The 20,571-nt window shown below is 43.3% G+C and overlaps 1 protein-coding gene across 3 annotated transcripts in view; it reads right to left on the minus strand.

Moving 5' to 3' along the window:
* Positions 1-215: 215 nt before the first annotated feature.
* The window catches only part of hsf4 (heat shock transcription factor 4), a 100,568-nt gene continuing 80,212 nt past the window's right edge, over positions 216-20,571 (minus strand). For all 3 annotated transcript variants that reach the window (XM_068049641.1, XM_068049639.1, XM_068049640.1), the window contains 4 exons: positions 17,172-17,277; positions 14,909-14,974; positions 9,808-9,886; positions 216-1,006 (listed from right to left, as the gene is read on the minus strand). In XM_068049641.1, coding sequence (XP_067905742.1) covers positions 843-1,006; positions 9,808-9,886; positions 14,909-14,974; positions 17,172-17,277 — 415 coding nt within the window. In that variant the 3' untranslated portion in view covers positions 216-842. The remainder of the gene's footprint in view (positions 1,007-9,807; positions 9,887-14,908; positions 14,975-17,171; positions 17,278-20,571) is intronic.

The raw sequence follows: 20,571 nt of genomic DNA on the forward strand, positions 1-20,571 counted from the left end.
ATGGTTCCCTCCACGACACCCTGGTCCACTCCTCCATTACCCCCACCGCCTCGTAATTGTTCATAGCAAGGTATAAGGAGCCCGTGTAGAGGGGGTCCATAGCCATTCTCATGCCGAGGTTACTTACATTTCTGTGAAACATGGAACTCATTCCAAAAAGATAGCTGCTTCAACTTTTTTATTGAATGTGTAAAGATTTATCACAAGAGCTCGATCAAAAATAATCCAAGTGCAGTATCAATACATCAAACCCAACCCTGTCAAGCCCAGCACTTTTAACCAATGCAAAGTATTTAGAATGGAAAAAGAAAACTGCTTAGTAGTATGCTGTAATATACACATACAAAAATTATTACCGTTCTTTTTCCCTAGATGTGTAACACACAAACAAGAATTCTGAAACAGAACCTTAAAAGATCAAATTACACACGGGGCAAAAAATAGTTGTGGACGAGATCTCTGTGCTGTTGCACAGAACCATCTCAGGCTCGTTTCCTATCTGCAGGACACCAGAGAACTTTTGGTACGTTATGAGTTAGATTCAGCCTCCTGGCAGTATCTACATGTCCCAGCCTGTAGAAGTGCAAGAATTCATCACCTCCAGTCTCATGAAATGTGCAGTGAAGAGGAAAGCCATGGGGAAAAAAAGACGAACAGAAGAAAAGTCGTTTCCTTCAGGCAGTGTCACTAGAATTGGCAGGTTGGCAGGAATCCACACTTTGCAGGATTCTCTAATAGTTTCTTTTTTACCTTGAAAATATCTGCTTAGTGTGGACACCACAGTAGGGGCTGAGGCATGTGACTCTGCCTTGCCATGTCCTGTTGCTTGAGTTCAGTTTTTCTTAGAATTCTTCCTGGCCCACTTCGGTATCTGGGAAATAGGCACCTGTATCCTCGGTGAGTTCGTAGAGGGCTGTGTTGTGGTCTAGATTGGAGAGTTCATGATTGATTGGAAGATGTGACTCTGGAAGAAAATGCTGCGTAGTTTGCTGAAGATGTGGCTTTCCTAGAAATAGTTAGAAAAAGATCAATGGATCACCAGTCATCTCAGCAAGATCCTAAAAAGCAGACACATAATTGACAAAGTATGCTGAAGGAGAGGGAGGGAATATGCTATAAAATAGATAAGTGTGTGAAAATATTACCTTCATTTTCATCCAAATGCTGGAGTGTTTATCCATGACCAAAATCACTAAGGAGGACTCAGCACCATCCCAAAACGAATTTCCTTTTTCTTTGTGTTTTAAATATAATGGGGACTACCAACACATCAGCCTGTGCCCAAATGGGCTAACTTCTAGACTCTTGGCAACGGTACCATGAAGGGGTTGTTTGGCAGCAGAGCAGAATGACACACACAGGACTGGATTTTATGATCCCACCACCGGGAGCTGTGGCGGACGAAACAAATGGCAGCCCGTGCCGCCATGATCTTCCTCTTGGTGGCCCACAATAATATGCTAGTCAGGCTGCAACCCCCCCCCAACTAAATCACGTGGAAGGGGCAGGCTCTCTGACGCTGGTAATGGCGTCCGCTGCCTGTACGCAGGCGCTGGCGCCATTTTTAAAGCCCTGTCGGCTACTTCAAATTCTTAAAGTTATATTCCACCCTCCCAAAACTGTACTGATTAAAAATCTACCACCCCTTTCCTACCCCTAATAACAATAAAATTAATTATTTGCCATCTCTCCTCTCTCTCTCCCCCCCCTCCCCCCCCACAAAGCACATACCTTCCACAGTTGACCCCCCCGCACCCCCCCCACAAACTGAACAAAGTGCACAGGCCACCCCTTCCTGCCAGCCCCTACACAATGATGTAAATCTGTCCCCCCCACCCCTGCATTAAAAATCTCAAGTTGCCCTCGTTCCCACCACTGCAACGCTTGCTTTCCCAAGATGGGAAAATGAATGTGCCTGAGTGCTGGCCGCCGCTCAGGGGATCGCAGCCTGTCAGTAAGATTGGAGCCAATTTTATTTAAATGTATGCATTCTGCTAATTTGAATAATTTAGTCCGGGTACCTGTTACCAGTGGTGAAGGGGCCACCATGGGGCCTGTCACCACCAGGAAGATCGGGCCCGACCCTCCTGATGATGGGCTCCGTGGCGGACCGCTGCCGGAACGATCTTCTGGCACAAACTCTTCACCCCCCACCACCGAACCCGACGTCGGAAGCTTTGTAAAATCCCAGCCTCATGTTCCAATGATGTGGTCTATGTTTTACAAGAGGCACCAATTTATTTTTGTAATGGGTTTATATTTTTCTTTGATCTCTGGTCCAGCAATGAAGGGTTTTCCTCAGAGAGAAGTTTCCCTGTGAACCCAGCCGCCAAGAGACTTGAGCTCACAGTGCAGACACAGGACTGCAAGACCTCAGGGCCTTTTGCATTATCAGTAAGGTCTTGGCTGTTCAGCGTGAGGATAAGGAAAGACGCATACATTACGTACATATTCAGCAGAGGAGTGCATGATAAGAGAGAATACAAAGTGTTTAGGAGAGAAGTCAAAAAAATTAGGAAGGCAAAGAGGAATTAGAAAATGAAACACAAAACAAAATAGTGAAATATTTTACAGGCACATCAATAAAAAGGGAAGACTAGGATTGGAATAGGCCCATTAAGGGATAGACAGGATAATACCACAGGTAACAATAGAGAGATAGCAGAAATATTAAATAATTATTTCATTTCGTATTTACCAGGGTGATAAAACAGGTGGGCATGACATTGGATGATATGACTAATTAGTTAAATACATTTAAAATAAAAAAGGATGTATTTAATACTAATCAAACACAAAGAGGATAAATCCAAGGTCTGGGTTCTTTGCATCCATGCTACGGAAGAGATAGCAGAGGCATTACTACACATATTTAATAATTCATTAGGAAAGGACGTAGTGCCAGAGGACTGGAGGATAGCTAACAGAATTCCTATATTTAAGAAGGAGGATAGAACATGTTCAAGAAATTATAGACCAATCAGCTTACTCTCAGTGGTAGGAAAAATAATGGAATCCCTACTAAAGGAGAGAATAGAAGAACATCTAGAGAAGAAAAATATAATAATGAATAATCAGCATGGATTCCAAAAGGGAAAATCTTGCTTGACTAACCTTATTTATTTTTTTGAGGAGGATACAGAGAGAGTAGACAATGGTAATGCAGTAGTTGTAATTTAGCTGGATTTTCAAAAGGCCTTGTATAAAGTGCCCCATAATAGACTAATGAACAAGGTAAGAAAATGGGGAGTCAGGGGACAAGTGGCAGGATTGATTGCTAGATGGCTTCAAGACAGAGAGCAGAGAGTGGCAGGGGCGTTGGAGGCAGTGGTATTCCACAAGGATCAGGGCTGGGACCACTGCTGTTCAAAATTTACATGAATGATTTGGACTTTGGAATCAAAAAGACAGTTTCTAAATTTGCAGATGACAACAAATTGGGGGGAATAGTCAATACTGAGAGGGACTGCAACGAATTACGGCAGGATATTAATAAACTTGCAGAATGGGCAAATTATTGGCAAATGAAGTTCAACACAAATAAATGTGAGGTAGTACATCTTGGTAGGAAGTATACAGAGGTCACTTATGACTTGAAGGTACAAGTCTAGGTGGGGTAAGGAACAAAGGGATCTTGGAATACAAATACACCAATCACTAAAAGTTGTGCCACATATTAGCTAGGCTATAAAAAAAGCACTAGGCTTTATTTCTAGAGGGTTAGAATTGAAAAGTAAGAGGTTATGCTAAACCTGTATCAAACCTTAGTCAGACTACACTTGGCGTACTGCGTGCAGTTCCGGTTGCCATATGGTGTTAAATGGGATAGATTAAGAACAGATCTGGCAGCTCAAAACTGGGCATCCATGAGGCACTGTGGACCATCAGCAGCAGCAGAATTATATTCAAACACAATCTGTAACCTCATGGCTGGCATATCTCTCACTCTACCATTACCATTAAGCCAGAGAATCAGCATTGGTTCAATGAACAGTGGAGGAGAACATGCCAGGAGCAGCACCAGGCATTCCTAAAAATGAGATGTCAACCCAGTGAAGCTACAAAACACAACTACTTGCATGCCAAACAGCAGAAGCAGTATGCAACGGACAGCGCTAAGCGATCCCACAACCGACGGATCAGATCAAAGCTCTGCAATCCTGACACATCCAGTTGTAAATGGTGGTGGACAATTAAACAAGTAACAGGAGGAGGTGGCTCCACAAATATCCCCATCCTCAATGATTGGGGAGCCCAGCACATCAGTGCAAAAGACAAGGCTGAAGCATTTGTGTCCATCTTCAGCCAGAAGGGCCAAGTGGATGAGCCATCTCGGCCTCCTCCTAAAGTCACCAGCATCACAGCTGCCAGTCTTCAGTCAATCCAATTCACTCCACATGATATCAAGAAACGGCTGAAGGCACTGGATACTGCAAATGCTATGGGTCCTGACAACATGCCGGATATAGCACTGAAGATTTGAGCTGTAGAACTAGCCATGCCCCTAGCCAAGCTGTTCCAGTACAGCTACAACACTGGCATCTACCCGACAATGTGGAAAATTGCCCAGATATATCCTCTCCACAAAAAGCAGGACAAATCCAATCTGGCCAGTAACCGCCCCACCAGTCTACTCTCGATCAGCTAAGTGATGGAAGGTGTTGTCGACAGTGCCAAGCACCATGTAAACAGCAAAAACCTGCTCACTGATGCTCAGTTTGGGTTCCGCCAGGGCCACTCGGCCCCTGACCTCATTACAGCCATGTTCCAATCATGGACAAAAGTGCTGAACTCAAGAGGTGAGGTGAGAGTGACTGCCCCAGACATCAAGGCAGCATTTGACCGAGTATGGCATCAAGGAGCCCTAGCCAAACAAAAGTCAATGGGAATCAAGGGGAAACTTTCCATTGGTTGGAATCATACCTAGCGCAAAGGAAGATGGCTGTGGTTGTTGACGGCCAATCATCTTAGCCCTAAGACATTGCTGCAGGAGTTCCTCAGGGTAGTGTCCTAGGCCCAACCATCTTCAGCTTCTTCATCAATGACCTTCCCTACATCATAAGGTCAGAAGTGGAGATTTCGCTGATTGCATAATGTTCAGTACCATTCGCAGGTCCTCAGATACTGAAGCAGTCTGTGTCCATATGCAGCATGACCTGGACAACATTCAGGCTTGGGCTGATAAGTGACAAGTAACATTCACATCACACAAATGCCAGACAATGACTATCTCCAATTTTTCTTTTATTTGTTCGAGGGATGTGGACGTCGCTGACTAGGCCAGCATTTATTGCCCGTCCCTACTTGCCCTTGAGAAGGTGGTGGTGAGCTGCCTTTTGAACTGCTGCAGTCCTTGGGGTGTAGGTACACCAACTGTTAGGAAGGGAGTTCCAAGATTTTGACCCAGCTACAATGAAGGAACAGAAATATATTTCCAAATCAGGATGGTGTGTGGCTTGGAGGGAACTTGTAGATGGTGGTGTTCCCATGCATCTATTGCCCTTGTCCTTCTAGGTGCATTGTGAGTTGCTGCAGTGCATCTTGTAGATGGTACACAGTACTGCCACTGTCCTCCAGTGGTGAAGGGAGTGAATGTTGAAGGTGGTGGATGGGCTGCCAATCAAGCAGGCTGCTTTGTCTTGGATGGTGTTGAGCTTCTCAATTGTTGTTGGAGCTGCACCCATGCAGGCAAGTGGAGAATATTCCATCACACTGACTTGTGCCTTGTAGATGATAGACAGGCTTTGGGGTGATAGGAGGTGAGTTACTCACCACAGAATTCCCAACCTCTGACCTGCTCTTGTAGCCACAACATTTATGGGCTGGCCCAGTTTACTTTCTGGTCAATGGTAACTCCCAGGATGTTGATAGTGGGGGAATTCAGCGATGGTAATGCCATTGAACGTCAAGTGGAGATGTTTAGAGAGAATATAACCATCTCCCCTTGACATTCAATGTCATTTGGGGGCAATCCAGGGCTTCCGGAGGGCACCCCCCCCCCCCCCCCACCGACCCTGGTGGCGATCATCACCACCACCACCCCCGCCCTCCCTGGAAGACCTCCCTCCACCTCATCAACACCCCCACCCCATCACTAGGGCCTGCCTGAATGGCCCAGCGACCTCAACCCCACTCACCTCTCCTGGGGTCTTCTCTCTCCGCGATGCTGTAGGGCTTCTTGCAGTCCCAGCAGTGGCCACAGCTCCCAGTGGTGCTGCTGATACTGAGGAGCTGCCGGCCTTCTGATTGGCCGGCACCTCTGGAAGCAGGAATTCATCCCTTAAAGGGTCAGTGTCCCTGATACTGGCAGTTAATTGGCTGCCCGCCATGAGATAGCTCTGGGAGTCTGACAGGGGGCTGAGGTAGGGTCTCTGCTCACCTTCAGCCCCACCACTGGAATCCCAGTCATCAGAATAAAATGCAGCCCAGAGAGAATGTTTCCACTTTTGGGGAACAGCATAACTAGAGACCATCAGTATAAAATTGTCACCAAGAAATCCGATAAGGAATTCAGAAGAAACTTCTTTACCCAATGAGTGGTGAGAGTATAGAGCGCGCTACCACAGGGAGTGGTTGAAGTCAACAGTATAGATGCATTTAAGGGATACCTTTAATGGGAGGCTAGACAAGCATATGAGGGAGAAGGGAATAGAGGGTTAGGCTGACACAGTTAGATAAGGGAAGACGGGAGTAGACTCCAGTGGAGCGTAATGGACTGGTTGGGCCGAATGATCTGTTTCTGTGCCATATTCCTTAAGTAATTCTATGCAAGAGCATCACTGTCTCAATTTCATTTTTAAGTAGAGCTGTCAATCTACTGAATTGGCAGCAAATGAGTGGCAGATGCACAAGGCTGGCTGTGACATTTTGGGCAGATTGCATGGCCAAAGAACTAATATCTTGAACACGTTTCATGATGTCAATGCAAAGATAATAAATCCATTTGTGAGTGATGAAACCAGCACTGAAATGCTCTGCTGCTGTTACAACTTGTTCACTGACCCTGTTAAGACCAGGCAGAACCAGTGAAAAATGGGCTTTCCTTGCTACTGATCTAAAAGATTCTGGAAGATTTACCTTGATTTGTTTACCAGCCAAGGAAGGCCTGGGCTTAGTGTCTGTTTTCGGTCATTACTTTTGAAAGGTTTTACATTGTGCAAAGCAATGCTAGTGTCATTGGTTTCTCACAAGGGTAGGTTTTGCGCAGTCAGCTGCAAGCCAAATGCAACAGTGCAGACTTGGTAAGACCAGTGGCTGAGCAAACCAATCCAATCAGATGTCAACCTTAGCAAATCCCATAAGATTTACACGCTGCTTGTAGCCAGCCACACAAAACCTATGCTCCGAGAGCCTGCAACACTATTCTGGGTCTCATGGAATCTTGAAGCAGCTTTAAAATTTAACTATTTCTCTTCAGTCTGTTGGTCTCCTTCAGTCTCCCATCTCTTTCTCAGGGTCTGTCTTATTTACACATGCATGGTCTCACTTCTGTCTATATCCCTCCCATGACCAGTCTTTTTAAATCTGCGAATCTCTGACTTTTTGAAAATGCTGAATGATCCCAGATTATAAACAGATTCCCCAATTCTCACAGGTATATGTTCATGATCACAATACCCTAATATTCTTTGTGCAACAATATGATTCCAAACAGTACTACTTCAGCAGGCACAATGGGGACGATTCTGCTCCGACAGTAGATACAAAGAATAAAGAAAGCCTGAGTAAAATCCTGCTACATCAGATATTGCTCTACCTGAGCATTCTCCCTGTTCATAGGTCATAAGATCATAAGAAATAGGTGCAGAAGTAGGCCACTCAGCCCCTCAAGTCTGCTCCGCCATTCTATAGTTTCATGGCTGATCTGATTGTGGCCTTAACTCCACTTTCCTGCCTGCCCCCCATAACCTTTGACTCCCTTGTAGATCAAAAATCTGTCGAACTCAGCCTTGAATATATTCAATGACCCAGTCTCCACTGCTCTCTGGGGAAGAGAATTCCAAAGATCTACGACCCACTAAGAGAAGAAATTCCTCCTCATCTCCGTCTTAAATGGGAGACACCTTTTTTTTAAACAGTACCCCCAGTTCTATATTCCCCGATGAGTGAAAACATCCTTTCAGCATCTACCCTGTCAAACCCACTCAGAATCTTATATATTTCAATAGGATCACCTCTCATTCTTCTAAACTCCAATGAGTATAGGCCCAACCTGCTCAATCGTTCCTCAGACGAAAACCGCCTCACCCCAAGTATCAGCCTCGTGAACCTTCTCTGAACTGCTTCTAATGCAAGTATATCCCTCCATACATGAAGAGAGCAAAACGGTACACAGTATTCTAGGTGCAGTCTCACCAATGCCCTGCCTTGCTACAGTTGTAGCAAGACTTCAGTTTTTATATTCCATTCCCCTTACAATAAATACCAACTTTCCATTTGCCTTCCTAATTACTTGCTGTTTCTGTATGCTAACTTTTTGTGATTCATGTACAAGGACACCCAGATCACTCTGTACCGCAGCATTCTGCAATCTCTCCCCATTTAAATAATATTCTGCTTTTCTATTCTTCTTGCCAAAGTGGACCACCTCACATTTTCCCACATTATACTCCATCTGCCAAATTTTTGCCCACTCATTTAATTTATCTATATCCCTTTGCAGACTCTGTGTCCTCCTCACAACTTGCTTGCTTTGATATCTTTATATCATCATCAAATTTGGCTACAATGCACTCGGTCCCTTCATCCAAGTCATTAATATAAATAGTAAATAGTTGAGGCCCCAGCACTGATTCCTGTGACATTCCACTAGTTGCAGTTTGCCAACGTGAAAATGACCCATTTATCCTGAGTCTCTGTTTCCTGTTAGTTAGCCAATCCTCTATCCATGAACCCTTATCTTGTGTAGTAACCTTTTATGTGGTACCTTTTCGAAACCTTTTGGAAATCCAAATACACTACATCTACTGGTTCTCCTTTATCCAGCCTGCATGTTACATCCTCAAAGAACTCGAATAGATTTCTCAAATACGATTCCCCTTTCATAAAACCATGTTGACTCTGCCTGATTGTCTTATGATTTTCTATGGCTCTATGTCCTGCTACTACATCCTTAATAAAGGATTCCAGCATTTCCCCAATGACAAATGTTAGGTTAACTAGCCTATAATTTCCTGCTGTCTGTCTCCCTCCTTTCTTGAATAGAGGTGTTACATTTGTGGTTTTCCAATCCGCTGGGACCTTTTCAAAATCGAGGGAGTTTTGGAAGATTACAACCAATGCATCCACGATCTCTGCAGCCACTTCTTTCAAGACCCTAGGGATGCAGGCCTTTAGTTAGTTAGCCTTTAGTCTCATTAGTTTTCCTGGTACTTTTTCTCTCGTGATAGTGATTGTTTTAAGTTCCTCCCTCCCTTTTGCCTCTTGATTTTATACTATTCTTGCCATGCTTTTTGTGTCTTCTACTGTGAAGACAGATAAAAAATATTTGTGCAAAGCCAAGTATTGTTCATGACAATAGGAACCAAATTCTTAATAAGACCCCATTGTCAAATATTTAAGTGCTTTATCTTTAATGCTAATACAGCACAAATTGCATGGACTGTATAGTTACTGTAGTTTCTGAGAAGTTCTTGCCTTGGCCTCCATTGATTTTTGCACTTAAAATCTTGTGGTTTCAAAGGTATTCCCATGTGTTAGGTTTGGGATTGGTCCGCAGCAGTCAGAAGGGAATTCTGGATTTTATTACATTTGTTTTCTTAAGAAGTTGAATGCACTATTTAGAAAAATTACTTGTAACTGATTTACCTGAGCTTGCTCCAGTTTTCAGGGCTTTGTTGGACGGTTCAATCGGCCTCAGCTCTGGGTCCACAATAAGTTTCTGAATCTGGGAAAACACAAGCCACAGACTAGAATCAGAGCTGGTTTCCCACTGGGAAGGAAGTGCAGTTGCTGTCACATGGCCATGATGTTTGATTATTGATCCCTACGATGGGGAAGTGTGGTGTTTTATAATGATTTAACCATTTATTATATCGCAGAGCAGTAGCCTGGCATTAATCTGCATTGTCACCACTGCTCATTGTTATATGACAGCAATGTTAGGGGGCGCATAAACATTTTTCCATGGAGCACATTATAGAACCTGTCAGGACACTTCCATTCCCACTCCTGGCTATTTTAGGACTGAACAGCAGAACATATTTGGGCACCTTAAAGATAGCAAACTCCCTGAAAAATGGATCCTTCATGAAAAGCTAATATCTCGATTTCATAATCTCCACTGGGTACTCTGTATAATTTTAACAGGGCAAATACATTCTGTTTTATTCATCTGTGGTGAAATTCTGAAAAGGAAACATTTGCAGGGCTATGGGGAAAGAGCAATGATGCGGACTAATTGGACAGCTCTTTCAAAGAGCCAGCACAGACTTTCTTCTGTGTCGTATTATTCCAAGATTCTATTAAATGTGGAGAATGCTTTTATATTTAATCAGTAATGCAATCCTTCTCGTCTCTGAAGAAGTGAATTCACTTTGAGAGGGGGCATTGTCTGTTATCTGGAAATACCCTGATGAAAACTGAAAACAAGTCCTGTATATTTTTCAAATATAATGTAACATTATAATGTAACATTATGCTCAGTTCTGTGTCTTTAAAAAACAAAAATGTCATCCAGTTCTAGGTTAGCTAAATCCCTTAGGGGATTTGCTTGAAATGGTAATTCATGGATCCAGGTGTGAGCAGGTTTGTTGAATGATACTCGAATGGTGCTACTTCTACAGTTGATGCATGGTGTAGACAGACTGGAGATTCAGACATTTTCCTTTGAATTGTAACAAATGAGTGATCACTTCAACTTTACTTATGATCTGAACTCTCAACTACTTTTTCTTCTCCTCGCCTCTGATTTTTCTCCCCTTCTCTCCTAACAATGCTCACTTGTGCTGGCACGGAGTTGCAAAGGGTTCCAGATCCTACTTTCTACCTTGCTCCTGTCTGAGCTTCAGCAGGTTGAGAAAGCTATTTGGCCATGAGGGTAAATGATGATCAAGCCTGATGCTGTCCTCACTCAACATCAGATCCCAGCTAGAATCACTGGACATCATAATTACAGCAATAACAACAAAAATATTAATTTGTATAGCAGCTGTAACTATGCAGGGTATGGTAGTGTAGTGAATTTTCTTTATCAGTATGATTCCAGCCCAGTGAGGAAGGAGGCATTGTTCGATCTGTTTCTGGGCAATGAGGTGGATCAAGTCTCAGTAGGGGAACATTCAGGGAACAGTGCTCATAGTATCATAACATTTAGATTAGCTATTGAAAAGGACAAGGAACAATCCAGAGTAAAAATAATTAATTGGAGGAGAGCCAATTTCAGTGGGTTGAGAATGGACCTGTCCCAGGTAAATTGGAATGAAAGATTGGCAGGCAAAACTGTAGCGGTACAATGGGCTGCCTTTAAAGTGGAGACAGTTTGGGTATAGTTAAGGTACGTTCCCACAAAGGGGAAAGGTAGGGCAATCAAAGGCAGAGCTCCCTGGATGATGAAAAGAGAGAGAGAGTAAGATGAAGCAGGAAAAGGGTGCGTATGACAGATGTCATGTTGATAATACAAGTGAGAACCAGGCTGAATATAGAAAGTTCAGAGGGGAAGTGAAATAAGAAATAAGAGAAGCAAACAGTATGAGAAGAGACTGGCAGCTAACATAAAAGGGGATCCAAAAGTCTTCTATTGGCATATAAATAGTAAAAGGATAGTAAGAGGAGAGGTGAGGCTAATTAGGGACCAAAAAGGGGATCTACACATGGAGGCAGAGGGCATAGCTGAGGCACTAAATGAGTATTTTACATCTGTTTTTACCAAGGAAGAAGATGCTGCCAGAGTCATAGTGAATGAGGAGGTAGTTGAGATACTGGATGGGCTAAAAATTGATAAAGAGAGGTATTAGAAAGGCTAGCAGTACTTAAAGTTGACAAGTCACCAGGACCTGATGGGATGCATCCGAGGACGCTGGGGGAAGTAATGGTAGAAACTGTGGAGGCACTGGCCATAATCTTCCAATCCTCCTTAGAAAAGGGGGAGGTGCCAGAGGACTGGAGAACCGCAAATTTTACACCCTTGTTCAAAAAAAGGTGCAAGGATAAACCTAACAACTATACGCCAATCAGTTAACCTGGCTCGTGGGAAAGCTTTTAGAAATGATAATCTGGGGAAAAATTAACAGTCACTTGGACAAGTCTGGATTAATTAAGGAAAGCCTGCATGTATTTGTTCAAAGCAAATTGCGTTTAATCAATTTGATTGAGTTTTTTGATGAGGTAACAGAGAGGGTTGATGTGGTGTATATGGACTTCCAAAAGGCATTTGATAAAGTGCCACATAGGAAAATAGGAGCAGGAGTAGGCCGTTCAGCCCATTGAGCCTGATTCGCAAGGGAGAGTGGCAGCATGGATACGAAGTTGGCTGAGTGACAGGAAACAGAGAGTAGTGGTGAACAGTTGTTTTTCAGACTGGAAGAAGATATACAGTGGTTTTCCCCAGGGTTCGGTCCTAGGACCACTGCTTTATAAATTAATGGCTTAGACTTGGGTGTAGAGAGCACAATTTCAAAACTTGCAGAAGACACAAAACTTGGAAGTATTGTGAACTGTGACGAGGATAGCGATAGACTTCAAGAGGACATAGAGAGGATGGTGGAATGCACAGATACGTGGCAGATGAAATTTAATGCAGAGAAGTGTGAAGTGATACATTTTGGTATGAAGAACAACAGCCAATATAAACTATAGGGTGCAATTCTAAAGGAGGTGCAGGAACAGAGAGACCTGGGGTTATATGTGCACAAGTCATTGAAGGTGGCAGGGCAGGTTGAGAAATTGGTTAAAAAGGCATACGGGATCCTGGGCTTTTTAAATAAAGGCATGGAGTACAAAAGCAAGGAAGTTATGATGGACTTTTATAAAACACTGTATTGGCCTCAACTGGAGTATTGTGTCCAATTCTGGGTACCACACTTTAGGAAGGATGTGAAGGCCTGAGAGAGGGTCCAGAAAAAATTTCAAGAATGGTTTCAGGATTGACGGACTTCAGTTACGAGGTTAGATTGGAGAAGCTGGGGTTGTTCTCCTTGGAGGAGAGGATTAAGAGGAGATTTGATAGAGGTGTTCAAAATCATGAGGGAACCGGATAGAGTAGATAAAGAGAAATTGGCGAAAGGGTCGAGAACCAGAAGACATCGATTTACGGTGATTCGCAAAAGAACTAACAGCAGCATGAGGAGAAACATTTCATGGCAGTGAGTTGTTAGGATCGGGAATGCACTACCTGAGAGTATGGCGGAGGCAGATTCTATCATGGTTCTCAAAAGAGCATTGGATAAGCACCTGAAGAAAAAGAATTGCACGGCTACGGGGAAAGGGCAGTGGAATGGGTTAGCTGGATTGCTCTTGCAGAGAGCTGCAATGGACACAATGGGCCGAATGGCCTCCTTCTGTGCTGTAATCATTCTATGGTTCTCAAGTGGTCATTATGCTATGGGACTATTGTCTTAGCAATTGTAAGTTTAGGGTCCACCATAGCAGGTTGTTGGATTGACTTTAATAAGCCTGGTAGTTTTGGGATAGTGCCAGACAAAGTTAGTTTCCGACTTGTTGTAAAAATGCAACTGGTTCACCAAAGGGAACCTGACACCCCTACCCCATCTGGTCTACAGTCCACATCACGTGTTTGATCCTTAATACCCATCAGACTGACCTAGCAAGCTGGCACCTTCCAGGGGTGACTAGGGATAGGTATTAAAAGTAGTAGCTTTGCTACTTAAAAAAGCAAGACTTGCATCTTTCACAACCAGAGGACATCCCAAAGAGCTTCACAGCCAATGAAGTGCTTTTGAAGTGTAGTCACTGTTATAAAGTAGGAAACATGGCAGCCAATTTCTGCACAGCATGCTCCCACAAATAGCAATGATAATGACCAGATAATCTGTTTTTGTTATGTTGATTGAGGGATAAATATTGACCAGAACACCAGGGCAACTCCCCTGCTCTTCTTCCAAATAGTGCACCAAGCTCTTTTATGTCTGAGAAGGCAGACAGGGCCTCGGTTTAATGTCTCATCTGAAAGAGAGCACCTCTGACAGTGCAGCACTCTGTCAGTACTGCACTGGAGTGTCAGCCCTGATTTTTGTGCTCAAGACCTGAAGTGGGACTTGAACCCAGAACCTTCTAACTCAGAGGGAAAAGTGCTGCTAACTGAGCCACTGCTGACATTATTCCTGCATCATAAGAAAAAAAAGCAGGAACTCTGTTTTCCCCTTCCTTAGCCCAGGAATGCTGAGGTCAATTGAAGCATGCCAACTAGTATTCTTCAAGATCTCAGCACCGACTGGGGCCCATTGGTCTGTCTGTGTGGCTGTCTCACCCTACATGTACAGTGCCTTCACTGAACGAAATCTTGAGGGGATTTCTGATCTTCCATCGCTAACTCCATTTATTATTTATTTTCCTTCTTTCTTTTTGTGTTTGTTCATGGGATGTGGGCTTTGCTGGCAAGGCCAGCATTTATTGCCCATCCCTAAATCACTGACTGTCACTTATTGAGTCCCAGAGCTAGAACCTCATTCGACCTCTGCTCAGGCCCTGTGAACTTTATCCTTCCTTCTTGCATTGGAAATTTTCTAGATTGCTGAGGGGTTGCCATGAATTCTTGGTGCCACCATGTGTTTGCATCAGATCTAGAAATAGTGCTGGTTTGTGCGCACACAATTAGTGGCTTTACCGGATTTATACACATTGTAAAGATTGCACAGTGAGGAACTGGAATGCAAAACTGTAATTTCTTATCTTTAATCAGATCCTCACGCCCATGTCTGGACTATTCATTTTGGTCAACGCCTATCCTTACCATTGCAAGGTTTGCCTCCATGTCAGTCAGATTCAGCTCATTTAGAGGAAGATTCGGGTTAAAGATCTGCAGGACAATGAGATAACTTTAGAAAATGAGGAGGAGCTATCTTATTTACCGATTCCCTTATATGTGATACGTTTTCTATATAGCCACATAAACAGCAAAACCTGGAAATAACACAGCAGAGTGTCGTAGGCTGCATTGTTGGAGAAAGGTCACTATAACTCAGCAACGACATAAACAGTAAAGTACCATGAAAGGAAGAGTCAGTAGGACCGTTGAAATCCAACACGGTGAGTCTGCCCTGCCCACAGGATCTAGTGAGTCCAATTATAAACAGGATTCAGGGAACCAGGTGGCAACACCTCATCAGCAAAGATAGTCTGTTCCAGGAGCATCACCCTTAGAACCTAGATTCAATGCAGGAAATGCTTCAACCTGACGAGCAGCAAAGGTGAGTGCAGCTTTCTATTTCTCCATCTTTTTAAATAGCACCTGGCAACAGTCATTTCCCCCTCCCACAGCACTCTGAACAATCCCCTTTCTTGCATCACATCCTTTAACAATCACATGGGCACATTATACTACCTCTCATTTTAAACAAACACTCGCTGCCTTCACAGCAGCCATACGCAGCAAAATGTTCTCACATAGTCACTTTATTCTTCTCACCAGTCCTTCCAATACCTGCACATGGCCATCAATTAACAGCCCCCCTCCCTTTCTGTCCAACAGGCCCATCTGCTGCTCCTCTTGGATGGTGCGGCCGCTGCTGCTGCTTTTGATGCTGCTCCTGTTCGTCTATCCGAAACAATGAAGCAAGAATTGCAATCCATGCTAAGCTACGAGCGCTTACTCATGGTGAGTAAGGCAAAAGCAAAAATCAGAAACAAGCAATCTCTAAGCTCAAAAATCTCTTAGAAATCCAAAAGACACAATAGCAATCTCCACCACCTAAAAGGACAAAGCTGGCAGAAGCATGGGAACACCACCACTTCCAAGTCACACATCATCCTGTGTTGGAAATATATCACCATTCATTGTCACTGGGTATATATATCAACATTCATTGTCATCCTAGAACTCCCTCCCTAACAGCAATGTTGAAGCACCTTCACCACATGGACTGCAACGTGTGAAGAAGGCAGCCACAATCACCTTCTTAAGGCCAACTAGGGATGGGCAATAAATGCCAGCCTTGCCAGCAATGTCCACACCTGAAGAATAAATTTAAAAAGCACGCATATACCTATGGTCTGAGTACCTGCCCCCGAGTACTCTTTAAATAGGGCTTCATGTGGCCCTCCGAAACCAATCTCACTGGGTAGTACTTAGTGGGTTGGATGCTGGGCTGGCTTTCCAATTTTGAGAGTGAACAATGTGTCAGGGTCCTAAGGACTTCATTGGAACCCGATTTGCATGCATTCATGAGGCACTCACCCGCTTCTGCCAGGCACATGGGCCTTCTAAAAAAAAGTGCGCAGTTAAAGCAGCAGCAGGTAGGAATGGGACCATAGGTTTGCAGAGACAATTTTAAAGGCAGGGCAGCCCCATTGGGTTAAAATTGCACCTGAATTTCAGCCACAGTTGTCAAAGCAACCTCCTCAAAAACTGTTCCGTCATCAGCTCTGGTCTGAGCTTCTCTCAGCACAATCACACTGAAAAACATCTCAACCTGTTTTTTTAAGCAGTGACAAAACATTTGTACTTTTTAATCAAATTATTTAAAAACGGTCACACATAGATACACAAGGCAATCTCAGAATGGCACTGGTGGTAGCTGCCATGTAACCTCTCACAATAATTTCAAAAAAAATTCTCAGGTGTGAGCTTCACTGGCATTTATAACTCATTCCTATTTGCCTTTGAGAAAATAGGCCATTTTGAATCATTGCAGTCGGTGTGGTGAAGGTGCTCCCAAAGTGCTATTATGTTAGGAGTTCCAGGATTGTGACCCAACATCAATGAAGGAATGGCGATATATGACCAAAGTCAGGATGGTGTGTGACTTGGAGGTGATGGTGTTCCCATGCACCGACTGCCCTTGCCTTTTTAGGTGGGTTTGGGAGAAGCCTTGGCAAGTTGCTACAGTGCATCCTGTCGATAGTACACACTGCAGTCATGGTACATCAGTGGTGGAGTGGCTGGATATTATTTGGAGTAAACTATTCCTTCAGCTTTCAGTATGTGGAATATTTAAAGGACAGTTTCAAATCCAATTCTGAATCCTATTTGAGTGACGTATTGTCCTAAAACTTACATGCATGATGGTGGAATGCTCCAGGCTGTACTGCTGGCTCCCAAGAAGTGAGTGCAAACCATCCAGGTTCAACTCAATATTCTGCATGTGATCAGCTGCTTCAGTCCTGTAAACCCAAAATAAATCTTTACAAATGAACAGCTGTGAGCAATGAACACCAGTCAATGACTGCAATCTAATAATATAACTAGCATTTTCAAATGACATAGAATTTACAGCACAGAAACTGGCCATTCGGCCCAACTGGTCAATGCTGGTGTTTATGCTCTACAAAAGTATCCTTTCAGTCGACTTCATCTAACCATATCATCATAGCCTTCTATTCTTTCCTCCCTCGTGTGCTTATTTAGCTTCCCCTTAAATGCGTTTATGCTCTTTGTCTCAACTATTCATCTCCTTTGTTTCTTTTTCTTGCAACTTGGAAGATGAAGCAACCATTGCATGTAACGTTCTTACTGGTATAGGCCAAGAAGAATATTTAAACATACGTCATTCAAGGCACATTATTGCACCAAGCACTGAACCAGGTTGGAGAGGATTCTATGACACAGAGTCTGCACTTACAGTTCTTTACGTCAAATTCCAAATCTTTGCACATTGCAAGTTGAGTGGAGGCTATGCATAATTCCCATTTGGGATGAAATGAAAGTTAGAGGTTAAGAAACCCCATTGTATTCTTCTGCATCTCTTAGTGGCTGGCCATTGAACATTGATGGCATGCCACCTACTGCTGTACTTGCTACAGAACTGCACAGAGAGAAAATAAAAATGTGGAGTTGGAGGAGGAGTACGAGAATAAGTGAAATCTATAGTACTGGAGATTAGAAATCTTGGGTTTCATTGACATTGAAAAGGGGCAGGGTTAAAACAGTAAGGGATAGGCTGATAGTCTACTTCAGCATACAATAGTTAAAGTAGTTTACTTCGATCAGACACTCCACCTCCATCTCGGGACACAAGATTCCCATTTTGCTTTGTAACTTATCAGTTTGGCAGAATCCATTGGGTTTGAAGCAATAGGGTATGACCTATATTAATGACTTAGACTGAACATAAACATAAGAACATAAGAAATAGCAGCACGAGTAGGCCATTCGGCCCCTCAAGCCTGCCCCGCCATTCAATAAGATCATGGCTGATCTGCCCCAGACCTCAACTCCTCTTTCGTGCCAGCTCCTCATAGCCCTCAACACCCTGATATTTCAAAAATCTATCTACCTCCTCTTTAAATACTTTCAGTGATCTAGCCTCCACAACTCTCTGGGGTAGAGAATTCAAGACATTCACTACCCTCTGAGAGAAGAAATTCCTTCGCATCTCAGTTTTAAATGAGTTTTAAATTACTCTGTAACTATGTCCCCTAGTTCGAGACTCTCCCAGCAGTGGATACATCTTCTCAACATCTACCCTGTCAATCCCCTTCAGAATCTTGTACGTTTCAATAAGATCACCCCTCATTCTTCTAAACTCTAATGAATAAAGGCCTAACCTGTTTAGCAGTTCTTGATAAGTCAACCCCTTCATCCCAGGAATCAACCTAGTGAATCTCTTTTGAACTGCCTCCAATGCTAGTATATTCTTTCTTAAATACAGGGACCAAAACTCTATGCAGCACTCCAGGAGAGGCCTCGCCAACACCCTGTACAGTTGTAACAAGACTTCCCGATTTTTAAACTCCAACCCCCTAGCAATAAAGGCCAAAATTCCATTTGCCTTCTTAATTACTTGCTGCACCTGCATGCTAACTTTTTGTGTTTCATGCACAAGAACTCCCAAATCCCTCTGCGCTGCACTTTTTTGGAGTCTCTCTCCATTTAAATAATAGTCTGCCTTTTGATTCTTTCTACCAAATGCATGGCCTCACACTTTCCTACATTAAACTCCATCTGCCAAGTTTTTGCCCACTCACTCAACCTATCTATATCCCTTTGCAGATTCCTTACGTCCTCATCACAACATGTCCTCCCACCTATTTTTGTACCGTCAGCAAATTTGGATATATTACACTCTGCCCCCTCCTCCAAGTCATTAAAGTAGATAGTAAATAACTGAGGCCCTAGGACTGATCCTTGTGGCACTCCACTAGTTACGTCTTTCCAACCTGAAAAAGACCCATTAATCCTGACTCTGTCTTCTGTGAGTTAACCAATCCATGCCAATACATTAATAATGAGTAATGTATCCAAGTCTGCTGACGATACAAAACTTTAAAATGTGGATGTTCAGAGGGATTTGGGTGTCCTTGTACAAGAAACAGAAAGTTAGTATGCAGGTACAGCAAGCAATTAGGAAGGCAAATGACATGTTGGCCTTTATTGCAAGGGGGCTGGAGTACAAAAGTAAGGAAGTCTTACTACAATTGTACAGGGCTTTGGTTCGACCACACCTAGAACACTGTGCACAATTTTGATCTCCTTATCTAAAGAAGGGTATGTTTGCCTTGCCTTGGAGGTAGTGCAGCAAAGATTCACTTGAATGATTTTGTGATGAAAGGATTTTCCTATTATGAGAGGTTGAGTAGATAGGGCCTATACTCTTTGGAGTTTAGAGAATGAGAGATGAAGTTGAAACTTCTAACCTTCTGAGGGGGCTTGACAGGGTAGATGCTGAGAGATTGTTTCCTCTAGCTAGAGAGTGTAGAACTAGGGGGCATAGTCTCTGGATAAGGGGGCGGTCATTTAAGACTGAGATGAGGAGGAGTGTCTTCACTTATAGGGTTGTGAATCTTTGGAATTCTCTACCCCAGAGGCTGGAGATGCTCAGACACTGAGTATATTCAAGGCTATAAATAGATAGATAAATGTTTGGACGCATTGGGAATCAAGGGATATGGGAATCCAGCAGGAAAGTGGAATTAAGGTTAATGATCAGCCATGACCTTATTGAATGGCGGAGCAGGCTCAAGGTGCCAAATGGCCTACTCCTGCTCCTATTTCTTATGTTCTTATGAGCTGGCTCAGGACTCTCTGCCTTTTCTGCAGCAACCTTGTGATGCAAGTTAATTCCTTTAGTGGAAGGCCTGTAAAATGACTGCTTGTAGAGAAGGAAGTTGCTAGAATATCCAGGTCAGCCACATACGATACCTTCATTTCAAAAAAACTTTAATCATAATAAAGGGAGCAAGTACTATGAAATTCCATTACCCCAGCACATTTTTTTTCTCCATTAAGATCAATAGATTGCAAATCACTGACCAGCAGTGGGCAATTTTACCAGATCCACTTCTGGTGTTGTACTGAAAGCTCAAAGCAGTCTTTTTACCCCAAAGCAATCAGAATTCTGACAAGGAGTCCCACATCCAGCTTATTTCTGTGTCATTATTTAATGAAGGTTGACTGGTAAATAATACAGCATTTCAGGATAGCCACCTCACCTATTAGCTTAACTATGTACGAGTAGC

The sequence above is a fragment of the Heterodontus francisci genome, chromosome 17 (assembly GCF_036365525.1).
Source record: "Heterodontus francisci isolate sHetFra1 chromosome 17, sHetFra1.hap1, whole genome shotgun sequence".
In the NCBI taxonomy this organism is placed as follows: Eukaryota; Metazoa; Chordata; class Chondrichthyes; order Heterodontiformes; family Heterodontidae; genus Heterodontus; species Heterodontus francisci.